The sequence below is a fragment of the Perca fluviatilis genome, chromosome 9 (genome assembly GCF_010015445.1).
Source record: "Perca fluviatilis chromosome 9, GENO_Pfluv_1.0, whole genome shotgun sequence".
Taxonomy (NCBI): Eukaryota; Metazoa; Chordata; class Actinopteri; order Perciformes; family Percidae; genus Perca; species Perca fluviatilis.
In genome coordinates, this window is record NC_053120.1 from 37,769,116 (window position 1) to 37,792,495 (window position 23,380).

At 42.8% G+C, this 23,380-nt stretch overlaps 3 protein-coding genes across 3 annotated transcripts; 1 reads left to right on the top strand and 2 right to left on the bottom strand.

Annotated features, from left to right (window-relative positions):
- Nucleotides 1-315: 315 nt before the first annotated feature.
- si:dkeyp-51f12.3 (uncharacterized protein LOC107988041 homolog) lies at nt 316-4,216 on the bottom strand. The gene is made up of 3 exons (XM_039810347.1): nt 3,810-4,216; nt 2,808-3,112; nt 316-1,021 (listed from the first exon to the last, which is right to left on the bottom strand). The coding sequence occupies exons 2-3, from the start codon at nt 3,071-3,073 to the stop codon at nt 847-849; spliced, it is 441 nt and encodes a 146-aa protein (XP_039666281.1). The 5' UTR covers nt 3,074-3,112; nt 3,810-4,216; the 3' UTR covers nt 316-846.
- A 5,308-nt stretch (nt 4,217-9,524) lies between these two features.
- si:dkeyp-51f12.2 (uncharacterized protein LOC100151460 homolog) lies at nt 9,525-11,786 on the bottom strand. Its single transcript, XM_039811882.1, has 2 exons — nt 11,107-11,786; nt 9,525-9,858 (listed from the first exon to the last, which is right to left on the bottom strand). Exons 1-2 carry the CDS (start codon nt 11,418-11,420, stop codon nt 9,621-9,623), a joined length of 552 nt encoding a protein of 183 aa, XP_039667816.1. The 5' UTR covers nt 11,421-11,786; the 3' UTR covers nt 9,525-9,620.
- A 1,682-nt stretch (nt 11,787-13,468) lies between these two features.
- On the top strand, nt 13,469-22,509 carry dhcr24 (24-dehydrocholesterol reductase). The gene is made up of 9 exons (XM_039810283.1): nt 13,469-13,874; nt 16,616-16,771; nt 18,125-18,230; nt 18,731-18,849; nt 19,462-19,725; nt 19,810-19,953; nt 20,996-21,193; nt 21,286-21,464; nt 21,649-22,509. The coding sequence occupies exons 1-9, from the start codon at nt 13,644-13,646 to the stop codon at nt 21,800-21,802; spliced, it is 1,551 nt and encodes a 516-aa protein (XP_039666217.1). The 5' UTR covers nt 13,469-13,643; the 3' UTR covers nt 21,803-22,509.
- Nucleotides 22,510-23,380: the final 871 nt, after the last annotated feature.

Here is a 23,380-nt window from a genome sequence, read left to right on the forward strand (position 1 = left end):
AGCTAGTTGGATTTCATTTCTGCACCAGTCCGTGTTAATACAGCCCACCTAGCCGATGAGGATGTCCCCTAGCCGGCTAGCGGCAGCGAGCGACACCGCTGGTCTCCGTGCAGGCGAAGCTCAGAGTGTGCCGAGTATTCCGTCTGTAATAACGTTTCCTGCATATTCTCCAATCTGTACCGATGTATCCCGGTGATACACACGTGTGGTACTTTGAATGCACATAATTGTTGTAAATGTTTGCTGCTAAAAAAAAATGTCTTTCATTCGGAATACCTCGGCCAGACTCGGCAGTCCAACCCCCTGTGGGCGGGTTTAAAACATACGGAAGTAGATCCTACTATTGGCTGTAGTCCTTTGCCTCTGGCCAAAAAATCTTCCAATGACGCAAAAATCGTCATTTTACGTCATCGGAAGATTTTTTCCAGACCCCCAATGCAGAGATCTGTCGTGTTAGGGGGACATGAGGGAGGGAAGCACGGCCATTCAGAAATACTACCGGGTTTCTACTGATACAAAGCTGAATGCTAAATCGGTGAAGTATCCCTTTAACTCACATAATTCTGGTTTCAAGAAAGGCCCTTCGTTTAGAGAGCAGAGCAGTTCGAATGATCATTTCCCATTCCTTTCCCAATCAGTCGCAACACAGAGGTGACACTGGGGCTCAGTCTGTACAAATATTAAGCCTTTAACCAGCTGCAGTCTCGTCCTGCTTCTTGACTTGTGTTTGGGTTCAGGGTGGCTGTCTCAAGGCGCAGAAGAGGCCCCCTTGCAGCAAGTTCATCCGCAGCACCTCATAACACCGCTCATTCAAAGTTCCCGCTGAAAACCCGAAGATAAAAGGCACTAACACAAAGCATAGATGTCCGGCCTGCTGTGCTCCTGGCTCTTCATCACTGTGTCGTAGGATGGAGGCGGCTCCATAGTCCAGGGCGGAGGGGTTGATGGGAGGGAGGGTTCAGGCTCTGGCACCCTGGTGACAGAGTCCTCTGACATCTCTCGACGAATTCGGTCCAACCTCCTGAAGAGAGAGTGAGAGAGAGAGACACAATAAGAAAGGCAATGAGAAGAGTACTAAACTCTTTTTTTTTTTAGTGCTTACACTTCAACTCCTTTCAGATTTTTATCCTCCTTTCATCCTTCCATTATTACAACACCCTTAGGCTGCATTCACACCAAATCGGGCATTGCTGCAAAAACGCCATCACGTAACCTACCGATCCTACCGGTCAGATAAAACACAAGGGAGTGGGGAACACAATGGAGACACAAATGGGCAACTTAAGTGACACTCCCACACCGCCACACAACCCTGTGCTAATCGCCACAACGCCTGTTTTGGTGTGAATGCACCCTTACTCGTCCTACAGTTCATTCTCCTTCAGCTATTTCTTAAAGGAATACGCCACTGTTTGTTGAAATAGGGCTTATCACGGTCTACCCTGGCTGTAGATAGGTGGGCCAACGCATTTTTTGTCTCAGTGCAAGTAATTAGGTTGTTTTTTTTGTCTTTTGTTGGCTCACAACATGCTAACCGGCAACATAGGATTCCATTCACTACGCTAAGCTAACTAGCGGCAGCGCTGCCGGTGTTGCATCGGACTAAAACGATGCATGCACAAAAAAATGGAGACCGTGCTAAGCCCTATTTCAACAAACAGTGGCGTATCCCTTTAACTCAAAGCTTTTCCACTAATACATTTCAGAACCCGGCATTCAAAACACATTTCCTTCAGAAAATGCACTCTGTTGTTTGCATACTATTCCCCCTGTGATGATTTTATCACTCTCTAATGAGAAACATTTAACTGCACACAGTCTGCATCTCACATTTATGAGATAGTTCAGGTTTAGAAATACTGAGTCTGAGTTTTGTCAGTGTCTAGAGGTAGAAAAAGCCTTTGTGACAGATGGTGCTCCTGGCGTCTCTCTTGCTCTGTGCTGGACAATGAGCAGAACATATCTTGTTTAATTCCGCAGGCTATTGTCAGCCATGTGCATGTGTGTCTGCTGTTTTTATCATGACCTACTTTTATAATCAGTCCATAATCAGGAAATGTGTTGCTTTCCGCTTCTCAGTGTCACAGGTCTGTTTTCAAGTTCCTAATGCGATTCGCTGCTCTTTGCCAAACTGCACTATAACTAGTACGTGGTGGTGTGTTCAAGAGATCTGTTCAACAACAAGACCATTTGTCAGCTCAGCTCCCTAGATGGTGTGTTCTGGTATTTGTCTGCATGTGTGTTAATTTATCTTGAATACCACAAGGGAAGCCTGGAATGTTCTTTGCTTCCATTGTTTAAGACAGAAAGGTTTGTTTATCTATAAAAATATGGGGGTTTTCTACGCTCATCGTCCCCTGTGTCAGCCAGGGGTTTCCAACCGTTTTAGGCATGCCAGCGGCATGGCAATATCAGGCGGTCGGTCCGTGGGACCACCCCTTTGGACCAAGCAGAAATAACTATTGGATGGATTGCCATTACATTTGGTACACACATTCATAGTTCCCACATGATAATTCCTACTTACTTTGGTGAAACCCTGACTTTACTTTTAGCGCCACCATGAGGTTGACCTTTGTGGTTTTAAATCAAATATCTTCAATATATCGTCAACTATTTGACGGATTACCAATTCAACCCCCCTTATGATGTAATGGGCCTATCTTTGGTGATCTCTTAATCCATCAATTTCACTTTGTCCAGCACTTTAGTTTATGACCCAATACCTGCCAGACTATATAGTGACATTCCCATTAGCCTCAATTGTCTTACACAGGCGTTTTGCTTGTTCCTCTGTGCATGTGTACCTTTGTATAGCCAGGGCCTGCTGTGGGCTGAAGCGCGTGCCTGTGCGGGGGTGCAGGAGGTGGTGTCCGGGCACTGCCACCTGGACATTCTTCATTGCCATGCAGAGTCCACTGACCATCATGGCCACGCCCCCCAGGCCCAGGAACAGTCCGACAAATAGTGCGGCAGAGTGGTGGGGGGACACGTCCACGCACAGGGCAATGACCCCCCCAGCAGTCATCAGCAGCATGCCCAGACAGAGCAGTATGCCCTGGGGGTGCGGCATCTCCGGAGCAGCTGCACCTCCACTTCAGCAGCAGCCAGTCTACAGGAGAGGAGATGGATCAGAGTGTGTGTGTGTGTGTGTGTGTGTGTGTGTGTGTGTGTGTGTGTGTGTGTGTGTGTGTCTGTGTGTCTGTGTGACAGGAGAGGGATCAGAGAGTGTGTGTGTGTGTGTGTGACAGGAGAGGGAGTGTGTGTGTGTGTGTGTGTGTGTGTGTGTGTGTGTGTGTGTGTGTGTGTGTGTGTGTGTGTGTGTGTGTGTGACAGGAGAGGGATCAGAGTGTGTGTGTGTGTGAGTGTGTGTGTGTGTGTGTGTGTGTGCGCGCGCGTGTGTGTGTGTGTGTGACAGGAGAGGAATCAGAGTGTGTGTGTGTGTGTGACAGGAGAGGAATCAGAGTTTGTGTGTGTGTGTGTGTGTGTGTGTGTGTGTGTGTGTGTGTGTGTGTGTGTGTGTGTGTGTGTGTGTGTGTGTGTGTGTGTGTGTGTGACAGGAGAGGGATCAGAGTGTGTATGTGTGTGTGTGTGTGTGTGTGTCAGGAGAGGGATCAGAGTGTGTGTGTGTGTGTGTGTGTGTGTGTGTGTGTGTGTGTGTGTGTGTGTGTGTGTGTGTGCGCGCGCGCGCGCGCGAGCAGAAGCAAAAGGAAACGGACACCAGGGGGGAATAATATATGCAACACGTAAATCGATCATCCCTGCGCGCGCGAGTGCGTCTGTGCGTTAAACATCGACCCTCTCCCTACCTGCGAGGAGCTGCTCAGCAGATGCGGCGACTGAAAGCTTCACCAACTGTTCCCTCGTCTTCATCAACTTTCATTCCGCTCATGATGCCCGTATGTCGTCCTGAAAAACAAAAAGCAGAACCAGCTCCCCCGCCTCGATCCGTATATCCTGCGCCTCGGCCGCCGCGCCTCTCTCATGCTACTCGGACGCTTAAGTTGCTTTTTCTCCCCGCAGAAGAAGCATATCCGGGTTTGGAGTGATTACGGTCCAGAAAATCTGTAGGAGAGTAGTTGATGTCGCAAGTGGGCTGGGCACTGTTTGGTTTTCATCTGGCAGCAGCAGCAGAAGAGCCGTGCAGTGTGTGAGGAAGTGTGTGTGTGTCTTTTTTTATGAGGAAGGGTTTCCAGTGACGGGGAATGGAGGGCAGGGCGGTCGCACGTCTGAACACTGTCACCTTGCCTCTGTTTGACCAAAGCTGTTTCCACAGGAGAGAATTATAGTCCCACTTATATATGAACCGGTAAACTATGTTTGTCTTTAAGCTGATGTGGAGCTCTGCTGGGGGTGGAGCAGGGGGATCTTCACAGGCCTACATCATAGTAGATGCCAGGGGCGTGGCACAAAGTTCTGGGCCCTGTAGAAAGGCATTTTCTATGGGGCCCCTCCCCACATCCACAGCTATAGCATCTTTTTGGGCCCTCCTCACATGAGGGCCCTGGGTACTCGGTTCCCTTTTTCCCCCCAGTCCGACTCCCCGGGTAGATGCTCCAAATATTGGAAATGTGCATTTCATCTGCGTTTCATCTCATTGCCTGAAGCCCCCAGGTGCCCTTCAATTTTTTTTCACTTATGAGGATCCTTGTTTCTTCATTTAATAACTGTATTTTTTCAAACATATTTTATGAACCTCTGTCCTGAGTTTCTCGTTCTGTGTAGATCTCTGCCTTTCCATAAAAAAAAAACAATAGGCCTATATATACGTATATCTATATGTATGTTATTCACTCATGTTCCTTCATATTCCACCCTACACTTTTGCAAAACAAATTCTATTATCATAGCCAAGTGTGTAACTTTCGGGATGTTTGTTTAGGAATTATGCAAACCTAAACCTAACAAATATTTGCTTGCCACAGCATTGAAACTAGGGCTGGGCGATAGGGAGAAAATCAGATATCACGATATTCTTGACCAAATACCTCGATATCGATATTGCGGCGATATTCTAGGTTTGACAATTGGTGCTTTAACAAAATATCTTCACAATAAAGCTACACTTGATTTGTACTCTTCGGACTGGTCGTCATCTCTGAGGTCTCCCTACATCATTTCTGAGTCATCACCCGACATCATTGATAAATAATCATCAGTAATGTGGACATACTTAATGTCTAAGTAGGGAAAAGGCAAATATTAGAACAGCTAGAACAGTCTGGTAAGTTCAGAAAAGTACATCACTTTACTGTAATGCAGCCTTTAAAACCAGGAAAAGACAACACTTATGTCATATCACGACATTATGATATCCAAAATCTAAGACGATATCTAGTCTCATATCACGATATCGATATATTGCCCAGCCCTAATTGAGACTCTTTGACCTCATTACCCCAGCCATTTTTGATTATTGGGAGGGTTGTACCCCCCTCCCATATTACGCCTATGATCATAGCAAATATGGATCATCCCTAATGAAATGTCAGGACCAGGGCGGAGCCAGAAATTGTAAACATTCGGGGCTAGGGGGGCCACGAGGCCTGCTCCATTTCCAAAAGCTATATGCACTACTCTTTAAGCCATTTGATAATAGATTGCCTAAAAATCTGTACATCATTTGGGAAAACATGGCAGTTGCCAAGGAAAAGAATCATCCTGTAAAGCCGACATCCTGTTTTTATATCTAACTGTCTTCATCGTTCTGAAACCAGAACACAACAAATGTTGAGGAAGACTCATTTTTACTTCTGCCACCTAAAAAGAGGCAAAATTGGCTGATGTTACTATTTTTAAATTACACAATGTAGGTAGGGTAGGATATTTGGCATAAACAGCATTACTAACTTGAAACCTAGTTCACAGAATGAATGCCGATTTCCCCAGTAACCAAACTTTTACTCCATTGATTTGCTGATTCAGTCAGAGAGACAGAGGGGAAATGACTCAAAGTTGAAGTTATTTTATAACCCTAAAATATTTGGGGCTGGAGCCTCAGAAGCCGCCCCCTCGCAAGGACCAAGAATGTGTGCATGGTTTCAAACCTGATTGTGGGATCCATTCTCACTCAGTGTCCTCACTATCAGAGTGAATACAGACCTCATCCACTGATCCTGTTCCTTTCGCCTCTTTACACCATGAGATGTACTTGTGTCCATTATTGATTATTTTTTAGGGCATTTTAGGCCTTTATTTTCATAGGAAAGCTGAAGACATGAAAGGGAAGATAAAAGGGGAATGACATGCAGCAAAGGGCCGCTGGGCGGAGTCGAACCTGCGGCCACTGCATCAAGGAGTGGACCTCTATATGTGGGTGTGCGCTCGACCATGTGAGCTACCCAGGTGCCCCCTATGTCCATTATTGCAAGTGAGTATTAGAAGACAGCTAAAAAAACACAGACCGGGGTCATTTACCATGGCTGGTTAGTGAGTCTGATATTGTGTCCTTAATCACTAATTTATTAAACAAAGTTGAATACACGCACATTAAAAACATTTAAAAAAACAGATTTTCCCTTTTTTTCCTCATAGAAGCATGTCTATTCAGAGGTAAGAAACAGTCCTGAACAACATGGTGGTTCTCCTGTTGCAGCATTGTGTGTGGGACTGCTTCTCCGCACGTATAATTCACTCTAGTCGTGCGAGGGCTGACATTTAACACATGCTGTCTATCATTGTATTCCTTTATGACAAACTTCATATTTTTGTAACTTTAACAAAACAGTTAATAAATGTACATCAAAATGTACATCAAAAGAAATGAAAGGAACCTTCTTGTGTTTTTGCATCATTTACATCATGATACATAATTGGAATTTTGTGCATTTTTATTAGTAACATTCTATTCATTTCATTATGGCATGACAAACCACCCGCAGATACTACAGCTGTGCATAAGTAGGCAAACCATCATGTTGATTGTCACATCACTTTTATTTCTTAAATTATTTGTGATTAACAAAGATATACATTCATTTGGTGCATGTTTTGTCAGAGCGGTTTACATTATATTGTGAGTTTGAACCTTGAATCTTTATATACTGTACAGCCTATGGTCTGAACTGGGTTAAAAGGTCTCCCGTATTGGTTCAATCATGTCCTGGTGGGAGTTCTCCAATATGCACGAGTTTTGTCAAACAGCATTTTTTTTTCACAATTTCCATGTTTGACGTACACATTTTCACAATTTTCTCATGCCAACATTTTAAAACGAATGCTTTTATTGTGATTAGGCCTAATTACCTTCCCCCAAACAAGTTTAAGATATCTGCAAGTTGATTTGCACATTCCATTTAAATGTATGGACGTCTCGAAGCAGTGGTGTAGTCTACGTGATACGCAGGTATACGCAGTATACCCACTAAGAAAGCTCCAGGATTTCCATATACCAACTTAAAAATGCCCCAATGACACGCAACAATATACTTTCCATTATAGTTTTGATATATTTTGAATTGTCATCTGTGTTTTCCTTCTTCATATAGGCTAAATAAAGGGATTTCCACCGTAAATTGGTGCATAAAAGTGTATCCGAATACAGGAAATGAAGTCGTTGATGCTCAAAACTTCCCTGGGGGGAGACACCCAGACCCCCCCACTATGATATGGCCCCCCCTCCCCCAAAGGCAGATTCTGGCCAATATATATATACAGTACACTACACCCACTACAATACATTAGACTACACCACTGTCTTGAAGGAAAGGAAAACGTTTTAAAAATGTGTTTGTTGCAAAAACACTCATCTGATCCATAAAAATGGAGGGATTCTATGGTTACTTAAAGCTCAGGCCGTGTTGCCAGTGTGCTGCAGTGGTCTAGTGAGTGGTGGTGGAATAACTCATATGGTCAGATGAGTCATAGTTCCCTGCTTTCAACAAGCCACTAGTACATATGTGGCACACAAACAAAAAAACAAACATCTATGGGCCTGGGCGCTAGTTTCCTAAAGTAAATTATCATCATATTCATCCTGTGTGTGAAGCGTGTAATCCTGATGGGAAAAAAAACATTTGTTCAGGATGACGTTTCCGATATTTCCAGAGAACAAAGGATCACTGCGTTGTTTGATAGATGAGGAAACAGAAAGAAAACTGTCCTCTGCAGCCACTAGGCGTATCCCACAAAGGAGGACTATCCAAATTTGGTGAGCTAAATTGAAACGAGATCCTGGATTCCCTGTGTGCTTCTGTTACCATAGCAACTAATGCCCGTATTAACTAACCTGCTCCAGGTAAACGTCTGCCATTACTAAGGTTATAACCTAGAAAATAAGAATTTATTAGCATTATCAGTTTTTCTGTATTTAATTCCAATTAAATACAGTTAATAATAAAGATAATTTGAGACCAGGCCTGTAGTTTTCACCATATGGAAGCGATTGTGTCACCATAGCATAAGCTAGAAGAAATATACTTTCTAGAAAATATTTCTTCAAAGATGTTCATTTTATTTTTTTGGGTTAGACCCACCAACACCAACATAGGCATTATCCATTGTATTTGTTTTTTTTTACGTTCACACGGCTGATCCAACATAAATTGGTTGTTTTGTGTATAACACCTGCAGCCCTGAGTCAGTGAACATTATTTGTTTAAATGAGTCTTCTTTGGTGTAAATAAAGGTGACCTGTGCCTGATGTGTCTGGTCTGTGTTAGCTTAGCTTAAAGGCTGGAAGTCACTTGCCAAAAAAAAGTAGTTTAGTTTATAGTCCAGTTATGTAACTCCCCAGACCCCCACCCCCGTCAGACCACGACATTTTTCTATATTTCGGTCTGCTAAGGCTGAATTCGGTGTGATCTACCTTCCATTTCACCATATATTTAGATATGCATTTACACCTGCATTGTAATTACAGAAGGTTCCGAAAATTTGGGGAAAGCATGCTACGACCCACTGGTCAACATCAGAAAAAAAGCATGCTTCAAGTGTTTGATCAAGTTTGTTTCTATCAGAACAGAGTCTGAGTAAAAGCCCCAGTCTCATGACTATTTAGCTTTTCTTCTGATGAACAAAAAGGTGGGGTGTCCGCAGGGGCGTTGGATTGGGGGGGGACGGACATATAGTGCGTTCCATTTGTACTCAGAAGTCGGATTTTAAGAGGTCAAAGTCAGAAGCACGCCCCCCTGACCTCAGATTTCAGAGAACCTCGCAGTACCCCTAGCCCAAATCAGCAGAAGTGAAAGCTGTAGTAACATACAGTCATTAGCACTTCTGTCTTTTTTTTGTGTCTCACTAAATCAATCGTACACACAGTCCTGTCAAACTTCTAACCGTGGACATGTTGTTACGCTATTTGTATGCACAAAAAAACTGCGTAATGCGTTGTCATCCACTGGTATTACTAACAGTGGCTAACCTGACCGCACCATGAAAAATCTGAATATGGAAATGGAACGCATTCAACTCGGGGGTGACGTCATTCACAGCTCTGACTTCCAAGTTCCGAGGCAGCCTAAATGGAACGCACTATGAGTAGCCAAGGCCCTCATGTGAGGAGGGCCCAAAAAGATGCTAGAATGAATAGCTGTGGATGCGGGGAGGGGCCAATAGAGAATGCCTTTCTACAGGGCCCAGAATTTTGTGCTACGCCCCCTGGGTGTCCGTATTGTCCAGCGTCACACCTCAAAGCTGATCTCTCTTGAGCGTCCAAACAGGGGCTCTGACGCCAGGTGTGTGTCTGAGTATGCCCGCCGCAGTTGTGTAGAGCTGCATGTGGTTTTGATGGCAACTTCGTAGGGAGGCGGGGGATCCTGCCACGTAGGAGGGTGAGGCGATGGACTGAAACCCCCAGGGTCCATGGGAGGGTAGTCAAAGTCTTCACCGCGAGCAGCATGCCTGTGGCGTTCCATCGTCCTGCACTCGAGAAAACGGTGGCAGTGAGAAGTCACGTGAAAACAATCACGTGGAAACAGAAATACAGTGGTCGTAGAGATCTAGATAGCAGATGGAGTCATGTTCTGTCAGTAGATGTGTAGCCTGCCAAATACAGGATTTGGGTTTCACAGAGGTATTATGGACATCGTGGTTGTGCAGGATAATAAAAAGTTTTTGAATTAAAGCCATAAACGTGAGCCATATACACACCTTTAACCAAACAGCAGGAGCTAATCAGATGTTTTCAGTCTTTGGATTACAACAGCACTAGCTCCTGAATCCTACTAAGTTGAAGGAATAGTTTGATGTTTAGGAGATACATTTATTCATTTTTAATATAAAAAACGATTACCACTCTCATGTTTGTACAGTAAATATAAAGCTACTGTGAGCAGCCTGTTAGCTTAGCATAAAGTAAACTGTAAATTGGGGGAAACGGCTAGCCTGGCTCTGTTCAAAGATAACAAAATACACCCACCAGCAATAAATACGTTATATCTTGTTTGTTTTATATTTACACAAAATGTAAAAAGTGTAAAAACGATAATTCATCGCCTTATTGGGTTTTCTTGGGTGGGACCAGTTACCAGCAACCAGCAGAGACACTAGGAAGCTACGGTCCCAGATAAGAAACATGCTTTGTTCAAAATCGCATACCAACATACTTTGCCGTAAAATTGAGTATGTTGTGCGTTTCAACAGGCAGAAAAATATTAAATTCAGTGGAAGAGGGAATGTGGATTTACATTTGTCACGTATGTGATTCCGAACACAATCAAAGTGTGGGCATTTCTCTTGAAGTGGTGCAGTTGATGTGCGTGCAAGCCTACAATTATGAACAGCTCTATCTCCTAAAAGCAGAGGACCCTGAAAGTGAGAACCAGGAAGGACCCTGAAAACTGACAACTGAACCTCTGACGTCATCAAACATAGAGCTGCACCCATAGATATAAAACAGTTTTATATCTATGGCTACTACAGGGAGAATGTATTAGAATAGGTTGCATGGCAAATTGGACTCAGTGTTTAGGGTGCTCTATTCTTCGGGTTAACGAAACTGGTTTTCTATACAGTAGCCTACAGACGATGCATGTAGCTACATTTAATAAATAGCCTAGTTGGAGTCTTATTTTCTGGCTTTAGGATAAAATTGGCCATCTTAAAAATAGCCTAGATTGAACTGTGCAAAACAGTAAAAATCTAAACTGCTGTTTTTCTTTCACCCACCTGGGCAGAAACACCGACTGGGATTCTGGGAAGCGGCTCCCTGGGGGTGTGAAGAGGGCATGGCTGCTGAAGCTGGGGTAGTCGTATGGATAATGTGGACACTCTGGGTCAAACTCCCGATGGTTGTAGCTTGCGGCACTTTTGCTGTTCATAGCCCAGAACAGCCCCAGGATGAGCATGACCACCCCCAGCACCACGCAGCAGAGGGAGAAAGCCTGAAGGCGACTCTGGTAAGAGGCCAGGAAGGCTGTGGAGCCCCCGGTCACAATGAGGAAGGCTCCGACAAAGATTGCTCCGTGGTGCAGGGAAGGCATCCTCCTCCGGGACCGTGACTGTTTCTGAGGTTTCTGTGAAGGCTGCGGACGGCTGGATAGTGTCACTCACGTACAAATAGTCCCACAGAGTGCACTCTCCATGCGCTCTGACACTGACCAGACATCCAAACCTGTTATGACAAGGAAAAGCTCATTGAATCTTACTTATTTGTTACCATCTCCCATACTGTTTAAAAAACAAATCACGGTCGATCACAAAGTCCAATGAGTCCTCACTCTGTAGATCTCCAGTTCCTGGCGAAAAGTGTTAAAAAGAATGGTTTGTTGAAGAATAAAGAAAAAGAAAACGGTGAAGGCTTTGATGCGCATCAGGCTAAAGTGGAATAGCTGTGTTTATCAGCGAGGCAGATGGACGAGAGGACAGCAGAGCCCATTAAGAAATCTTTACTGGCGCCCCACCCTCCCTCTGTCTAATGTGTCTGAAGGGTACCACTTTAGCCCTGTCGTGTGTGTGTGTGTGTGTGTGTGTGTGTGTGTGTGTGTGTGTGACAGCAATTTCGCAAAACATAAATGGACATATTGGACATGAAATGGTGTGGAATTTAGGCTGACATCCTCATACAAGAGATGACATGCTTTTGTAGCCTCACTGATTTATAAAGAAGGCCCGATGTTTAACAATCACTGGGAACAGCATCCCTGCGATGTTATTTAATACAATTTGTTTCTATTGTTGACCAAATTGGCTGATGAACGACCTAAAGAATTTATTAAAAGTAATAATTAGTATCTAGACATGCCAGCAAGACACTGCTGAATTTGTGAGGTGGCCTTGAAGGCTGAAAATCAGGACCTATATAGCTACCATTGAAGATACTAAGGTCTTGTTTTCAAAATGTATTTAATTCTGAATTTGTTGGTTTTAGCAACGAGGAGAGAGTACACTTTCTCCTGATTCCACAATTTAAAAAATACTGTGTAATTTTTTAAGTAGATTACTTTTCTTTTAGATTCAATAACCTAGGCCCACATAAAAGAAGTGCTGAATGCAAAATATGTGGTATCAAGATGAAAGATTTGGGCTCAACCACATCTCATTTTATCAGGCACCTGAAATCGCACCCTGATAGGTTAGCTAACATGTTAAGCTAAGCATTGGCCATTGACTTGGACTCTAGCTCAAAGACTTGTGAGCATCTCTGATGCTAAGTGCTAACATTTGCTAATTGACACTAAACACAAATTAGGTCTACAGCTGAGGCTGATGAGAAATCATTAGTTTGGCAGGTAGTTGGTCATAAAAAATAGTATTGGACAAATCTAAATGTTGACCTGATGATGGTGCTATAGTTGAAAAGTCAGAAGATCACCAAAGTAATTACAATTCTCCCTGAGTGGAACGTGAATGTTTGAACCTCAAATTTATGGCATCCAATAGTTGTTGGGATATTTCAGTATGGACAAAAGGGATGGACAGACAAATATTGCCATCAATAGAGCCATGCTGCTAGTATCGCTACAAATAAAATAAAAGACAGGTAATGGAACATTCAACTTAATAAAATAAAATAAATTATAAAAAGTCCAAACAACCGTTTTTTAGGGCCTCAGTATTTTTTAAATCTGACTACAGCCCTGCTATTAATATATTATATAACAACAAAAACACAAAATAGAGCTGATTTATTTGATCCTCAAAATGGTCATAGGAATGAGGAATAATGATGAGAAAAATCAGTTACATATCTGCCAGTATTCATGCACTGAATGGCATAGGCATGAGTTTAGTGTTACTAAAATCTGTCGCTATTAAAACTTCTAATCTTCCCGTCAGACCTTCTCATGGCTGATACCAAAGCCGGTCTATATTAGAAGTTCTTTGATGATACGGACATTGTAACAGATGGGAACAGGCTGCATGGTGTGACAGCCTCTCTGCTTTATGATTGGTAAAAGGTTAGAAAGGCTACTGCCCGCATTCACTTCTTTGACCAATGAGCGTGAAGCGTTGGTGCTCGGTCCCGCCCCGTTGGCAATTGTAACCAATCGGTGTGGAGCAGGGGAGGGGCCGACCGACCACTTAGCAACACTCACCTATCGCAGTGAAGGGGTGATCGGTTTGGGTTTGGCATAATCGATGCAGAGTTCTCCCCCCACATGTATCTCCCAGCGGTCAGTTTAATAGTTTAACTAAAGAGTGTGTCAGATAGCCGACTTTAGTTTGGAGAACGTTCCCATTTGGATCGGAACTGTCCACAAACGATGGACTCGCTGTTGTATTTAGCCGGCTTGGTGGTTTTGCTCCTGCTGTGGATCAAAGTCAAAGGTCTAGATTACGTGATCGTTCACCAGCGGTGGATCTTTGTGTGTTTGTTTCTGCTGCCGCTCTCCGTTATATTTGATGTGTATTATTATGTGCGGGCATGGCTCATTTTCAAGATGTGCTCTGCGCCCAAACTGCACGACCAGCGCGTGCGGGACATCCAGCGACAGGTGAGCCATCATCATCATCATCATCATCATCATCATCATCATCATCATCATCATCATCATCATCATCGTCGTCGTGTGTGTGTGTGTGTGTGTGTGTGTGTGTGTGTGTGTGTGTGTGTGTGTGGGTGTCAAAAAAGGACAAGGACCAGATTTTTGTCTTAACATAGACCTTCTGAACACACATTAACAGAATTAACAGGATCCGTGTGGGTGTGTGTGTGTGTGTGTGTGTGTGTGTGTGTGTGTGTGTGTGTGTGTGTGTTTTTTTGTGTGTGTGTGTGTGTGTGTGTGTGTGTGTGTGTGTGTGTGTGTGTGTGTCAAAAAAGGACAAGTACCAGATTTTTGTCTTAACATAGACCTTCTGAACACACATTAACATAACACTATAGGATGTGTGTGTGTGTGTGTGTGTGTGTGTGTGTGTGTGTGTGTGTGTGTGTGTGTGTGTGTGTGTGTGTGTGTGTGCGCGCGCGCGTGCATACAGTGCAAAATGTTTGACGTTTATTTTCATTTGGTGTGATAAAATAATGCGTAAACAGCTGGTTTTGAAAAAGAAAAGAAAGGTACAGCCCTCCAACACTATAGTTTTAGTAATATCTAAACCCTATGCCAGTGTTGACAGTTGAAAGTTGTGTAAAGTGTATGATTGGTACAGTTAAGTCTGTGATACTCAGGCCTACTTGATGAATAAAGTGAGGAGTCACCTATGTTACATTTGTTTTGCAAGAAATCATGGGTAGTGAAAAACTCACAGCAGTGCAGTGCAACTGCATTGTGATGTAAAAGTTTGTTGCTCTATTGCTGTCTTATCAATCACTTGTTAATCCATTACAAAAATTCCAAAAAGTATTTTATATCTACTTTATAGCTATTTTGTGAGAAGAGGCTTACACTTAATTATCAAAACATACATTTTCTGTAGAGCCCCATAGCTGTCTCAATAAAAAGTGTTACTTAAAAAAATGAGAGGTGCTGTCATGCCATGGCTGTCTTAGAAAACAACTGTTACATCATCGTTAGGGCTCTTATAATTTCAATATCTGATGGTAGTCCTGTTAAAATGTATTCTTGATGTGTATCTTTCAATAATAGTGCTGATTAATAGCCCACTGATTTCCTTGAATTTTGGGCCTGCAAGTTAATGGTCGCTGTAATTCAAGCAACTACTTTCCTGATTGGTTTCAGTGTCCAAAATGTGTTAATTGAACCAATCAAATGACATAATACAATGTCCACTCCTACTCTGGAAATTAAGTCTGAAACGTGTGTTAGTTGTGTGTTGTTTTCTCACTATCTGCCTGGTAGAGGAATGGCCAGTATTTTTCCACTGGAAGCATGTGAAGGCATATCTCTGTTCGACATTATCAAAAAGAACATTTTGAAGTACCAAAGATTTCATGTTCTATTTTCTCAAGTCCTTAACAACTTTGTCTGTCTGTGCGGTGGTACAGATACAATTTATGAGAGGATTTATTTGTGAATTTACAGTGGCACTCATACGTTTATGAACCCATGCTAAAGAGGAATAAATATCATCTTTTGGAAATTGATCTTAATGCCTTAATAAAAAAATGAGGAAAAATCCAACCTTTAAGGACACCAATTTTCTTTGTGAATGAATAATGTATCGTAAATAAATCAATGTTCTTCCTTAAAATACAGGGGGCATAAGTCAGTACACCCCTATGTTAAATTCCCATAGAGCCAGGCAGATTTTTTATTTTTAAAGGCCAGTTATTTGATGGATCCAGGATACTATGCATCCTGATAAAGTTCCCTTGATCTTTGGAATTAAAATAGCCCCCCCACATCATCACATACCCTTCACCATACCTAGATATTGGCATGGTTTTATTTCAGTTAGCCTAATAGCTGCTTTGATTTGCACTGAGAGATGATCTTATGGAAAGTACCCCATGCCAATCTCTAGGTATGGTGAAGGGTATGTGATGATGAGGAACTCTTAATCCAAAGGAACTTTATCAGGATGCATAGTATCCTGGATCCACTAAATAACTGTGCCTTTTAAAAAAAAAATCTGCCCTAGCCTCTATGGAATTACTATAGGTGTATACTTATGTATTACGTATTTTAAGGAAGAACATTCATTTATTTACCATACATTATTCATTCACAAAGTAAATTGGTGTCCTTAAAGGTTGTATTTTCCTCATTTTTTTTATTAAGGCATTAAGATCAATTTCCAAAAGAGGATTTTTTTATTCCTCATTTTAGTCAACTTTAGCATGGGTTCATAAACTTATAAGTGCCACTGTAGGCAAAATGTTAACACTCTGACTATGCTGAAGATGCTGACTATGTAAGAGGGAGAGCACCATGGGGTCAGAGCAGACCGACGCCTAATACCTTGATTACCTAAAATAATTTGCTCAGGTGAGAGGAATCTGACACAAAGTACAGGTAAATCAAACTAGCCACAGGCCTGTGAGAGTTTTTGCCAGTCATGTGGACTCTAACGGAATAATAAAGTAAAGACCCATAAAGGCTCTCCGCAGTGGAATGAATGAGTTGCAAAGGTCACAAAATATACTTTGAGGAGTTCAAATGAGCTGCCAAGGCCTTTGACCTCAAAGAATGTCCTCAGTCTTTTATGACATAAAGCCTTGGCAGACAGCCTTATTGGTGGATTAGTGAAATAGGTAAATAGTCAGGTATGCTGTGTATTCCTCGTCACTTAAGAGATAATCATCCATTCCCGGTGTCATGTGTTCTGATTTCAGGTGCGTGAGTGGAGGAAGGACGGCAGTAAGACCTACATGTGTACGGGTCGGCCCGGCTGGCTCACCGTATCTCTCAGAGTGGGGAAATACAAGAAAACCCACAAGAACATCATGATCAACATGATGGACATTCTGGAGGTGGACACAAAGAGGCAGGTAGGAGGATTCAACAGACACTTTGTGTTTAGGGCTCACTAACACGCTAAACTAAGATGATGAACATAGTAAATATTATATCTACCAAACATCTGCATGTTAGCATTGTCATTGTGAGCACGTTGGCATGCTTACATTAGCATTTAGCTCAAAGCAGCACTAGGCCTAAGCATGGCACGGAGCCACTCGCATGGCTGTAGACTCTGTCTGGTTACAGTTTTGGTCATCATTTACTTTGTACTCATTAAAGTAACTGCTTAAATTGTAAGCCTAACCAGCCCTAATGCACTTTATTTAAAGGTAAAATTGGCTTAATAATTTTACAGTTTACTATCTTTTTCTGACGTGGGGGTTTGTCTAAAACCTGTATTTGATCATCTGACTGCCTCTGTTTTTGGCCACATTGGACTTTAAACAGTGGCGCTGTATTCCCAGTTCTCAGCATTTAAAGGAACACGCCGACTTATTGGGACTTTAGCTTATTCACCATATCCACCAGAGTTAGATAAGTCCATACATACCCTTGTCATCTCCGTGCGTGTCCTAACCATTGAGATATGGTCCTAACTGTTTGACGCACCCACCGCTAGCCTAGCTTAGCGCAGATGCTGGAGGTAACCTAGCCTACTAGCCTACTGCTCCCAACAAAAGGAGACAAATTCTACCCATATACATACTGGGATACATTTTCCTATTTACATGTTGTGATTTGTATAGTCACAGCGTGTACGAATAACAAGGTCACATGACACACAGCCGTATTCTAACCGTATACATACTGGGAACTATATTCTCAGAAGGCGAAGCACTGCTACTTCTGCTACTTGGGCGGAGTGATTTGCTCGCAGCACCTGAGAAGGAGCAGAGAGTTGCCTGGAGTTCTCTCAGAGTTGGAGTAATATCACTCCGCCCAAGTAGCAGTGCTTCGCCTTCTGAGAATATAGTTCCCAGTATGTATACGGTTAGAATACGGCTGTGTCTCATGTGTTACGCCACGCTGTGACTATACCAATCATGTATCGTAAAACGAAAATGTTAGCGGTATTTTGTCACTTATTTTGGGAGCAGTAGGCTAGTTGGAGCCGGTTACCTCCAGGATCTGTGCTAAGCTAGGCTAGCGGTGGGTGCGTCAGACTGAGTTACGACACGCACGGAGATGAGAAGGGTATGTATGGACTTATCTAACTCTGGGGGATACGGGGAATAAGCTAAAGTCCCAATAAGTCGGCGTGTTCCTTTAACCTGTTGAATATGAATGTTACTTTAACTGTTACTCATTAAAATGTACCTGGCTGGGTTTTGTATTGTCAGCCTGATGGCGCATCTTTACTCAGTGTAATCTTTGTTTTTTAGGTGGTGAGAGTAGAACCGCTGGCCAACATGGGTCAGGTGACTGCTCTCCTCACCTCTATTGGCTGGACACTGCCTGTGCTGCCCGAGCTCGATGACCTCACTGTGGGTATGTCGTTCGTATTACTGTGGATTATTTTCTGGGGAATCGTCACAGAGTGGCATCGTCTGTGGCTCTTGGGTTTCCAGAAATAGACGCACTGATGATTTCCACAGCTCATTGTTCAGTGAGGCAGGTCCTGCATCTCCTCAATCAATCACTGTATCCTGTTAGGAGCACCAGCGACTTCTCTAATGCTGTTAGAGGATTGATAGTGTAGCTGGAAATATGAAACTGGGAGGAAATGGCTGCAGTGTTGGAAGCACCCCCGGATCGGGTTTCATAATGGATTTCCTGATGCCATAAACTGTGCATCAACAATCTAATGTTTTCTCATCAGGCCACGGTACATTCATTTATCCTCATGCCCCAGCAGGCACATACTTACTCTCTCCCAGCAGGCAAGCGCTGCTTTCTGCTTGTGTGTTTGCACGCTGTTGGGTCTCACCTGTGAGGATATTGAATTACTCCGAGCAAATCTTTTATTCTCTCTCTCTCTCCTCCCTCAGGTGGTTTGGTGATGGGTACAGGCATTGAGTCATCCTCTCACATTTACGGGCTGTTTCAGCACATCTGTGTCGCATTTGAACTGGTTCTAGCTGATGGCAGCTTAGTACGCTGCACTGAGGTGAGTATTGAGTATGTGTGCCGTGTGTTATGTTTAACCAGTGATCCCCCATGGCAAATTCATAAGTACTCCACTCATGGTTTAAATTTAACTTGTGAACTTGCATTCACGAGATGGGAAGTCATTTAGACAACTCGTCAAGTCTGAGCTTTCAGAAAATTTCCGCTTACGAGGTTGTGAATACAACAAAAAGGGGGCGTTCATATGGACTTTTCTCATAAACACGAGCCCACTTGAAGGCTCGATAAGCACTCTTCCTCTGTCACGTGAACATACTCGTAGCTGGACTGGACCATATGACCTTATGTTTAAGACAGACCCTCACCATGGTTATTATTATTAGCTTTATTTGCTCCCCTTGACTAAGGAAAAATTGCAAATCCATCCTTCCTAATTTTTCAACCCAATCCTTTTCAAACTTACAATGCTAATACCCAAAATCAATGTAAACATACAGCAAATAGTGCATCCAGCTGTTTTCTATTTTTAAACCAAGAACTACTAAATTAACAGTTATTACCACTGTCACTGAATGAGTAAACAGGGTACAGGCTTCAGCTCTGTAATAGTTCATTCTTGTTCAAATAGACAATTCATTTGTCTGTCACGTAGGAGGAGAACCCAGACCTGTTCCACGCCGTCCCGTGGTCCTGTGGAACGCTGGGGTTCCTGGTCGCAGCGGAGATTAAAATAATCCCCGCTAAACCCTGGGTGAAGCTGCACTATGAGCCGGTCAGAGGGCTGGAGAACATCTGTAAACGGTTCACTGAAGCATCGGAGGACAAACGGAACTCGTTTGTAGAGGGCCTCCAGTACAGTCGGGACACCGCCGTCATCATGACGGGAGCAATGACTGACCACGCCGAGCCGGAGAAGGTAAAATGTTTAGGAGCGTGTAATCGACTTGTTTTCATAGGTTACATCACATTTAACCTCCTCCCTTTTCCTCTCTGACATCAGGTCAACAGAATCGGCCTGCACTTTAAACCATGGTTCTTTAAACACGTGGAGGGCTACCTGAAGGGCGACTACGCAGGAGTTGAATACATCCCTCTAAGACAGTACTACCATAGACACACACGCAGCATCTTCTGGGAGCTTCAGGTACTCACAAAATCACACAGAGGCTGTTTCCATGACCTTTAGGATTGCATTAGTAAGTACTGTACTGCACATATCTGCCAGATATTTGCTTGTCATCATCTTATCCTTGCTCACTTCTCTTTATTACACTCTTATGCTTTTTCTCTGCCTTTACACACACACACACACACACACACCCCATTAGCCATTAGTGAGAAGGGCTTGGCATCCTTTGTTTTCTGAGACAGTAAATGGCTGATAAATTATGCATAGTCGTGGTTTGACAGATACCTACAGGAGCTGGCTCTGGGCTTTTGGGTGCTCTCTGTTTTTGAAAGGTTTTTGTAGACCGTGCAAAGGAAAGTCAGGCAGAAAGAGAGCTGACCATCGCTTTGATTACATCAACAATTTGTGATAGACATCATTAATGTGTTGGACATGGAGATGTGAGATAGTGTTGGAAGGCTGCCCTCTGCTGGAATATAAGAGCAGTACAAGTGGATTGTATCTGTGTGTCATCTCTTTTTTTTTTGATTATTTTTTGGGCTTTTCCGCCTTTATTTGATAGGAGATTTAGGTGAGAAATTATCACAGGTCTGCGTCGAGGCATAAACCTCTCAGTATATGTGCGCGTGCTCTACCCACTGATCCAACCCAGCCACATCTGTGTGTCATCTTAATTAAGCTGGAACAGATATTATGGCAAATGATATACTCATGTAGAAATTCAACATTATATGATTTAAAAAAAAAAAACACAAGATAGATGGATTGTTTATTGTCCTTTTTCATGGAAAGTTGTTTCCAACATAACATCTTGTATGTACTTCTGTTGTCTGTCTCCCAAGAAACGGAAAAAGACAGCAGATCCTCACATTGAGAGACTGAAATCAGCAAATGTTTGGCTTAATAAATTACTTAAACGATGGCTTATTATAATTGTTCCCCTAAGTGATTCATTGTTTCAGCACTAGTTAGAACGTAATGCATCTCAGAGCCTTTTTGCCATTGTCGTTTAACCCGTTTGTGTACGCCTCTGTGTATATTTGTGTCCTTTCTATAGGATATTATTCCTTTCGGCAACAACCCAATATTTCGTTGGCTTTTTGGATGGATGGTTCCTCCGAAGATCTCACTGTTGAAGCTCACCCAGGGAGAGACCATCAGACGGCTTTATGAACAGCACCACGTGGTCCAGGACATGCTGGTACCCATGAAGAATCTGCAGGATGCCATCACGCGCTTCCACCAGGACATCGACGTAAGGCTCAGATGTGAATGAAGCCTCTAAATGCCTGCTGTTTTATAGCACATACTCCTGTTTGAACTCCTGCACGTCTTGTGTCATTCCAGGTCTACCCTCTGTGGCTGTGTCCATTCCTGTTGCCGCCAGGCAGAGGGATGGTCCACCCCAAAGGTCAAGAGGAGGAGTTGTATGTGGATATTGGGGCTTATGGAGAGCCCAAAGTCAAACACTTTGAAGCTAAAGCATCAACGCGTCAGCTGGAGAAGTTTGTTAGAGATGTGCATGGGTAAGTCTCAAATAATACGTGAAATGTAGCATTGGTAACTAAGGTGAAACTTTGTAATGATATTGATAATGTCACGCCCGTGACTAGTGCTGAAACGATTAATAACTGGAACATAGAAAATATGACATTAACATTCACGCTGCGTCTTGCATTTATATGTACATGTGCCATCTGCCTCCTGCAGGTTCCAGATGCTGTATGCAGATGTGTACATGAACCGAGAGGAGTTTTGGGAGATGTTTGACGGACAGCTGTATCACAGACTGAGAGACAAACTAGGCTGTAAGGAGGCCTTCCCGGAGGTTTACGACAAAATCTGTAAATCTGCCCGACACTGAACCCCATCACTGGTACCTGACCTCCGCCCCGAGTCACAGATACACTCAGGCTCTGACTGCAAGTCATGTTTGCCGGCAGCTTCTGGTTTGGGGATGTTTCAAAAACAACAAAAACAAAAACTGTTTTATTCAAAGATGCTTTAAAGAATTCGAAAATAAGCTTTGCTCACACTACTAGCTGATGGCTAAGGTGTTTGTTCGTGGCAACTAAACTGTCTTAAGAGGCCCTTCTATCAATGTGAGGCAAGAGCACCAGTGTTGTTATACTTTTGAGTATGATGAATGTATTTTATTTTGCCCTTTTCTGTACACCTACAGCTTGTTTCAACATGCATGTTCTGATTCAATGCTGCTTAACTCCCTATGTGTAACTTGTCCTTGTTGGGAGCATATTGCACCAAGTATTTTTCCCTTCTTTTTCTTTTTTTTAAATGTGTATGTTCGGCCTTATCATGACAGAACCTTTGCATTTCTCTGTACATCTTTTAATAACAGGTCAGCCTTACCGAGTGCCATAGACTTTGAAAACATGACTTCCTGATTAGCGTCCTATCCATATTTTAAAATAAATAGGCTACTTTTGTGATATGAAGAAATCAAACAAACTATATTAAGTAAGCTACCTATTTTGATATCAAAATCACTTATCACCAGGACCGTGTGATTTGAATGAATTAATAAAAATGTCTTTCCTGGAATAAATATCATTCTTGTGCTTTTTTAAATATAACGTTAGATTCTAGTTAATGGGGGACCAATAACATGTTGCACTAGTAATAAGGATTCACAGATAATATCCACAGCTGTCACACAAATGTAGTCAACAGTCTGAGCAGATTTGTTTGACTATTTGAATAAAAGCACAGTGCAAAGCTGAGCTTTTCATTAGTTTTGTTTCTGTATCCTTCAACTTCTTTTAAATGGGAGTTTGTTAAGAACTGTTCGGGATTTTTCCAGAGCACATTGTGACCATAGAAATACTGATGTGACTCTTAGAGTTCCGCCTTCTTCTGCACTGACTTGTAAAGTGAGTTAGCAGCGAAGCTATTAGCCACTGTCAGCAGGTAAGTTTACTACCAGAGCCGAAGACCTCTGCAACAAGCTGTCTGGAGTTCTTGTTCAACACAGGTAGGCTGTACTCAAAAGAGTTTTTACAATAAAACTTACAAGATTAGAAAGGTGACGGTTGCTGACTTTAAGGACTGTGAATGTGAACTGCAGCAATAGTTTTCTAAGTAAAGCTAACTTCCACAGTTAACTTAAGCTAACGCTAGCTCTTAGTCTATTTTTATCATCTGCTACACGGTGGTATTTTGTACATATATAACGTTAGCAGACATTAATAGCTGGCGTTAGCTTACGAAATAGTTTGTTTTCGCAAAGGTGACTTTGAAGATTTGGTGCTGCCTCGTCAGTCACAAAATGTAACTAGCTGCTGTCGGGCTTGTTTGGACTTAAATCATGCAGCACTGTTGTTTGTTTTTAGCCTGCAGACTTTGAGAATTAGCCGGTTTAGTGAGTAATATTATTTTTTCTATTGGTCTGTTTGATATCTGTACACTGCGGTACACTGAGGTC

Coding starts and splice junctions, on each gene's coding strand:
- si:dkeyp-51f12.3 (XM_039810347.1), bottom strand. CDS start 3,073: ATGCCGCACCCCCAGGGCATACTGCTCTGTCTGGGCATGCTGCTGATG. Junction 1,022..2,807: donor CAGGCCCTGGCTATACAAAG/GTACACATGCAC, acceptor CTCTCTCTTCAG/GAGGTTGGACCGAATTCGTC.
- si:dkeyp-51f12.2 (XM_039811882.1), bottom strand. CDS start 11,420: ATGCCTTCCCTGCACCACGGAGCAATCTTTGTCGGAGCCTTCCTCATT. Junction 9,859..11,106: donor CAGTCGGTGTTTCTGCCCAG/GTGGGTGAAAGA, acceptor TCTCGAGTGCAG/GACGATGGAACGCCACAGGC.
- dhcr24 (XM_039810283.1), top strand. CDS start 13,644: ATGGACTCGCTGTTGTATTTAGCCGGCTTGGTGGTTTTGCTCCTGCTG. Junction 18,231..18,730: donor GCTCGATGACCTCACTGTGG/GTATGTCGTTCG, acceptor CTCCTCCCTCAG/GTGGTTTGGTGATGGGTACA. Junction 21,194..21,285: donor GCTTCCACCAGGACATCGAC/GTAAGGCTCAGA, acceptor GTGTCATTCCAG/GTCTACCCTCTGTGGCTGTG.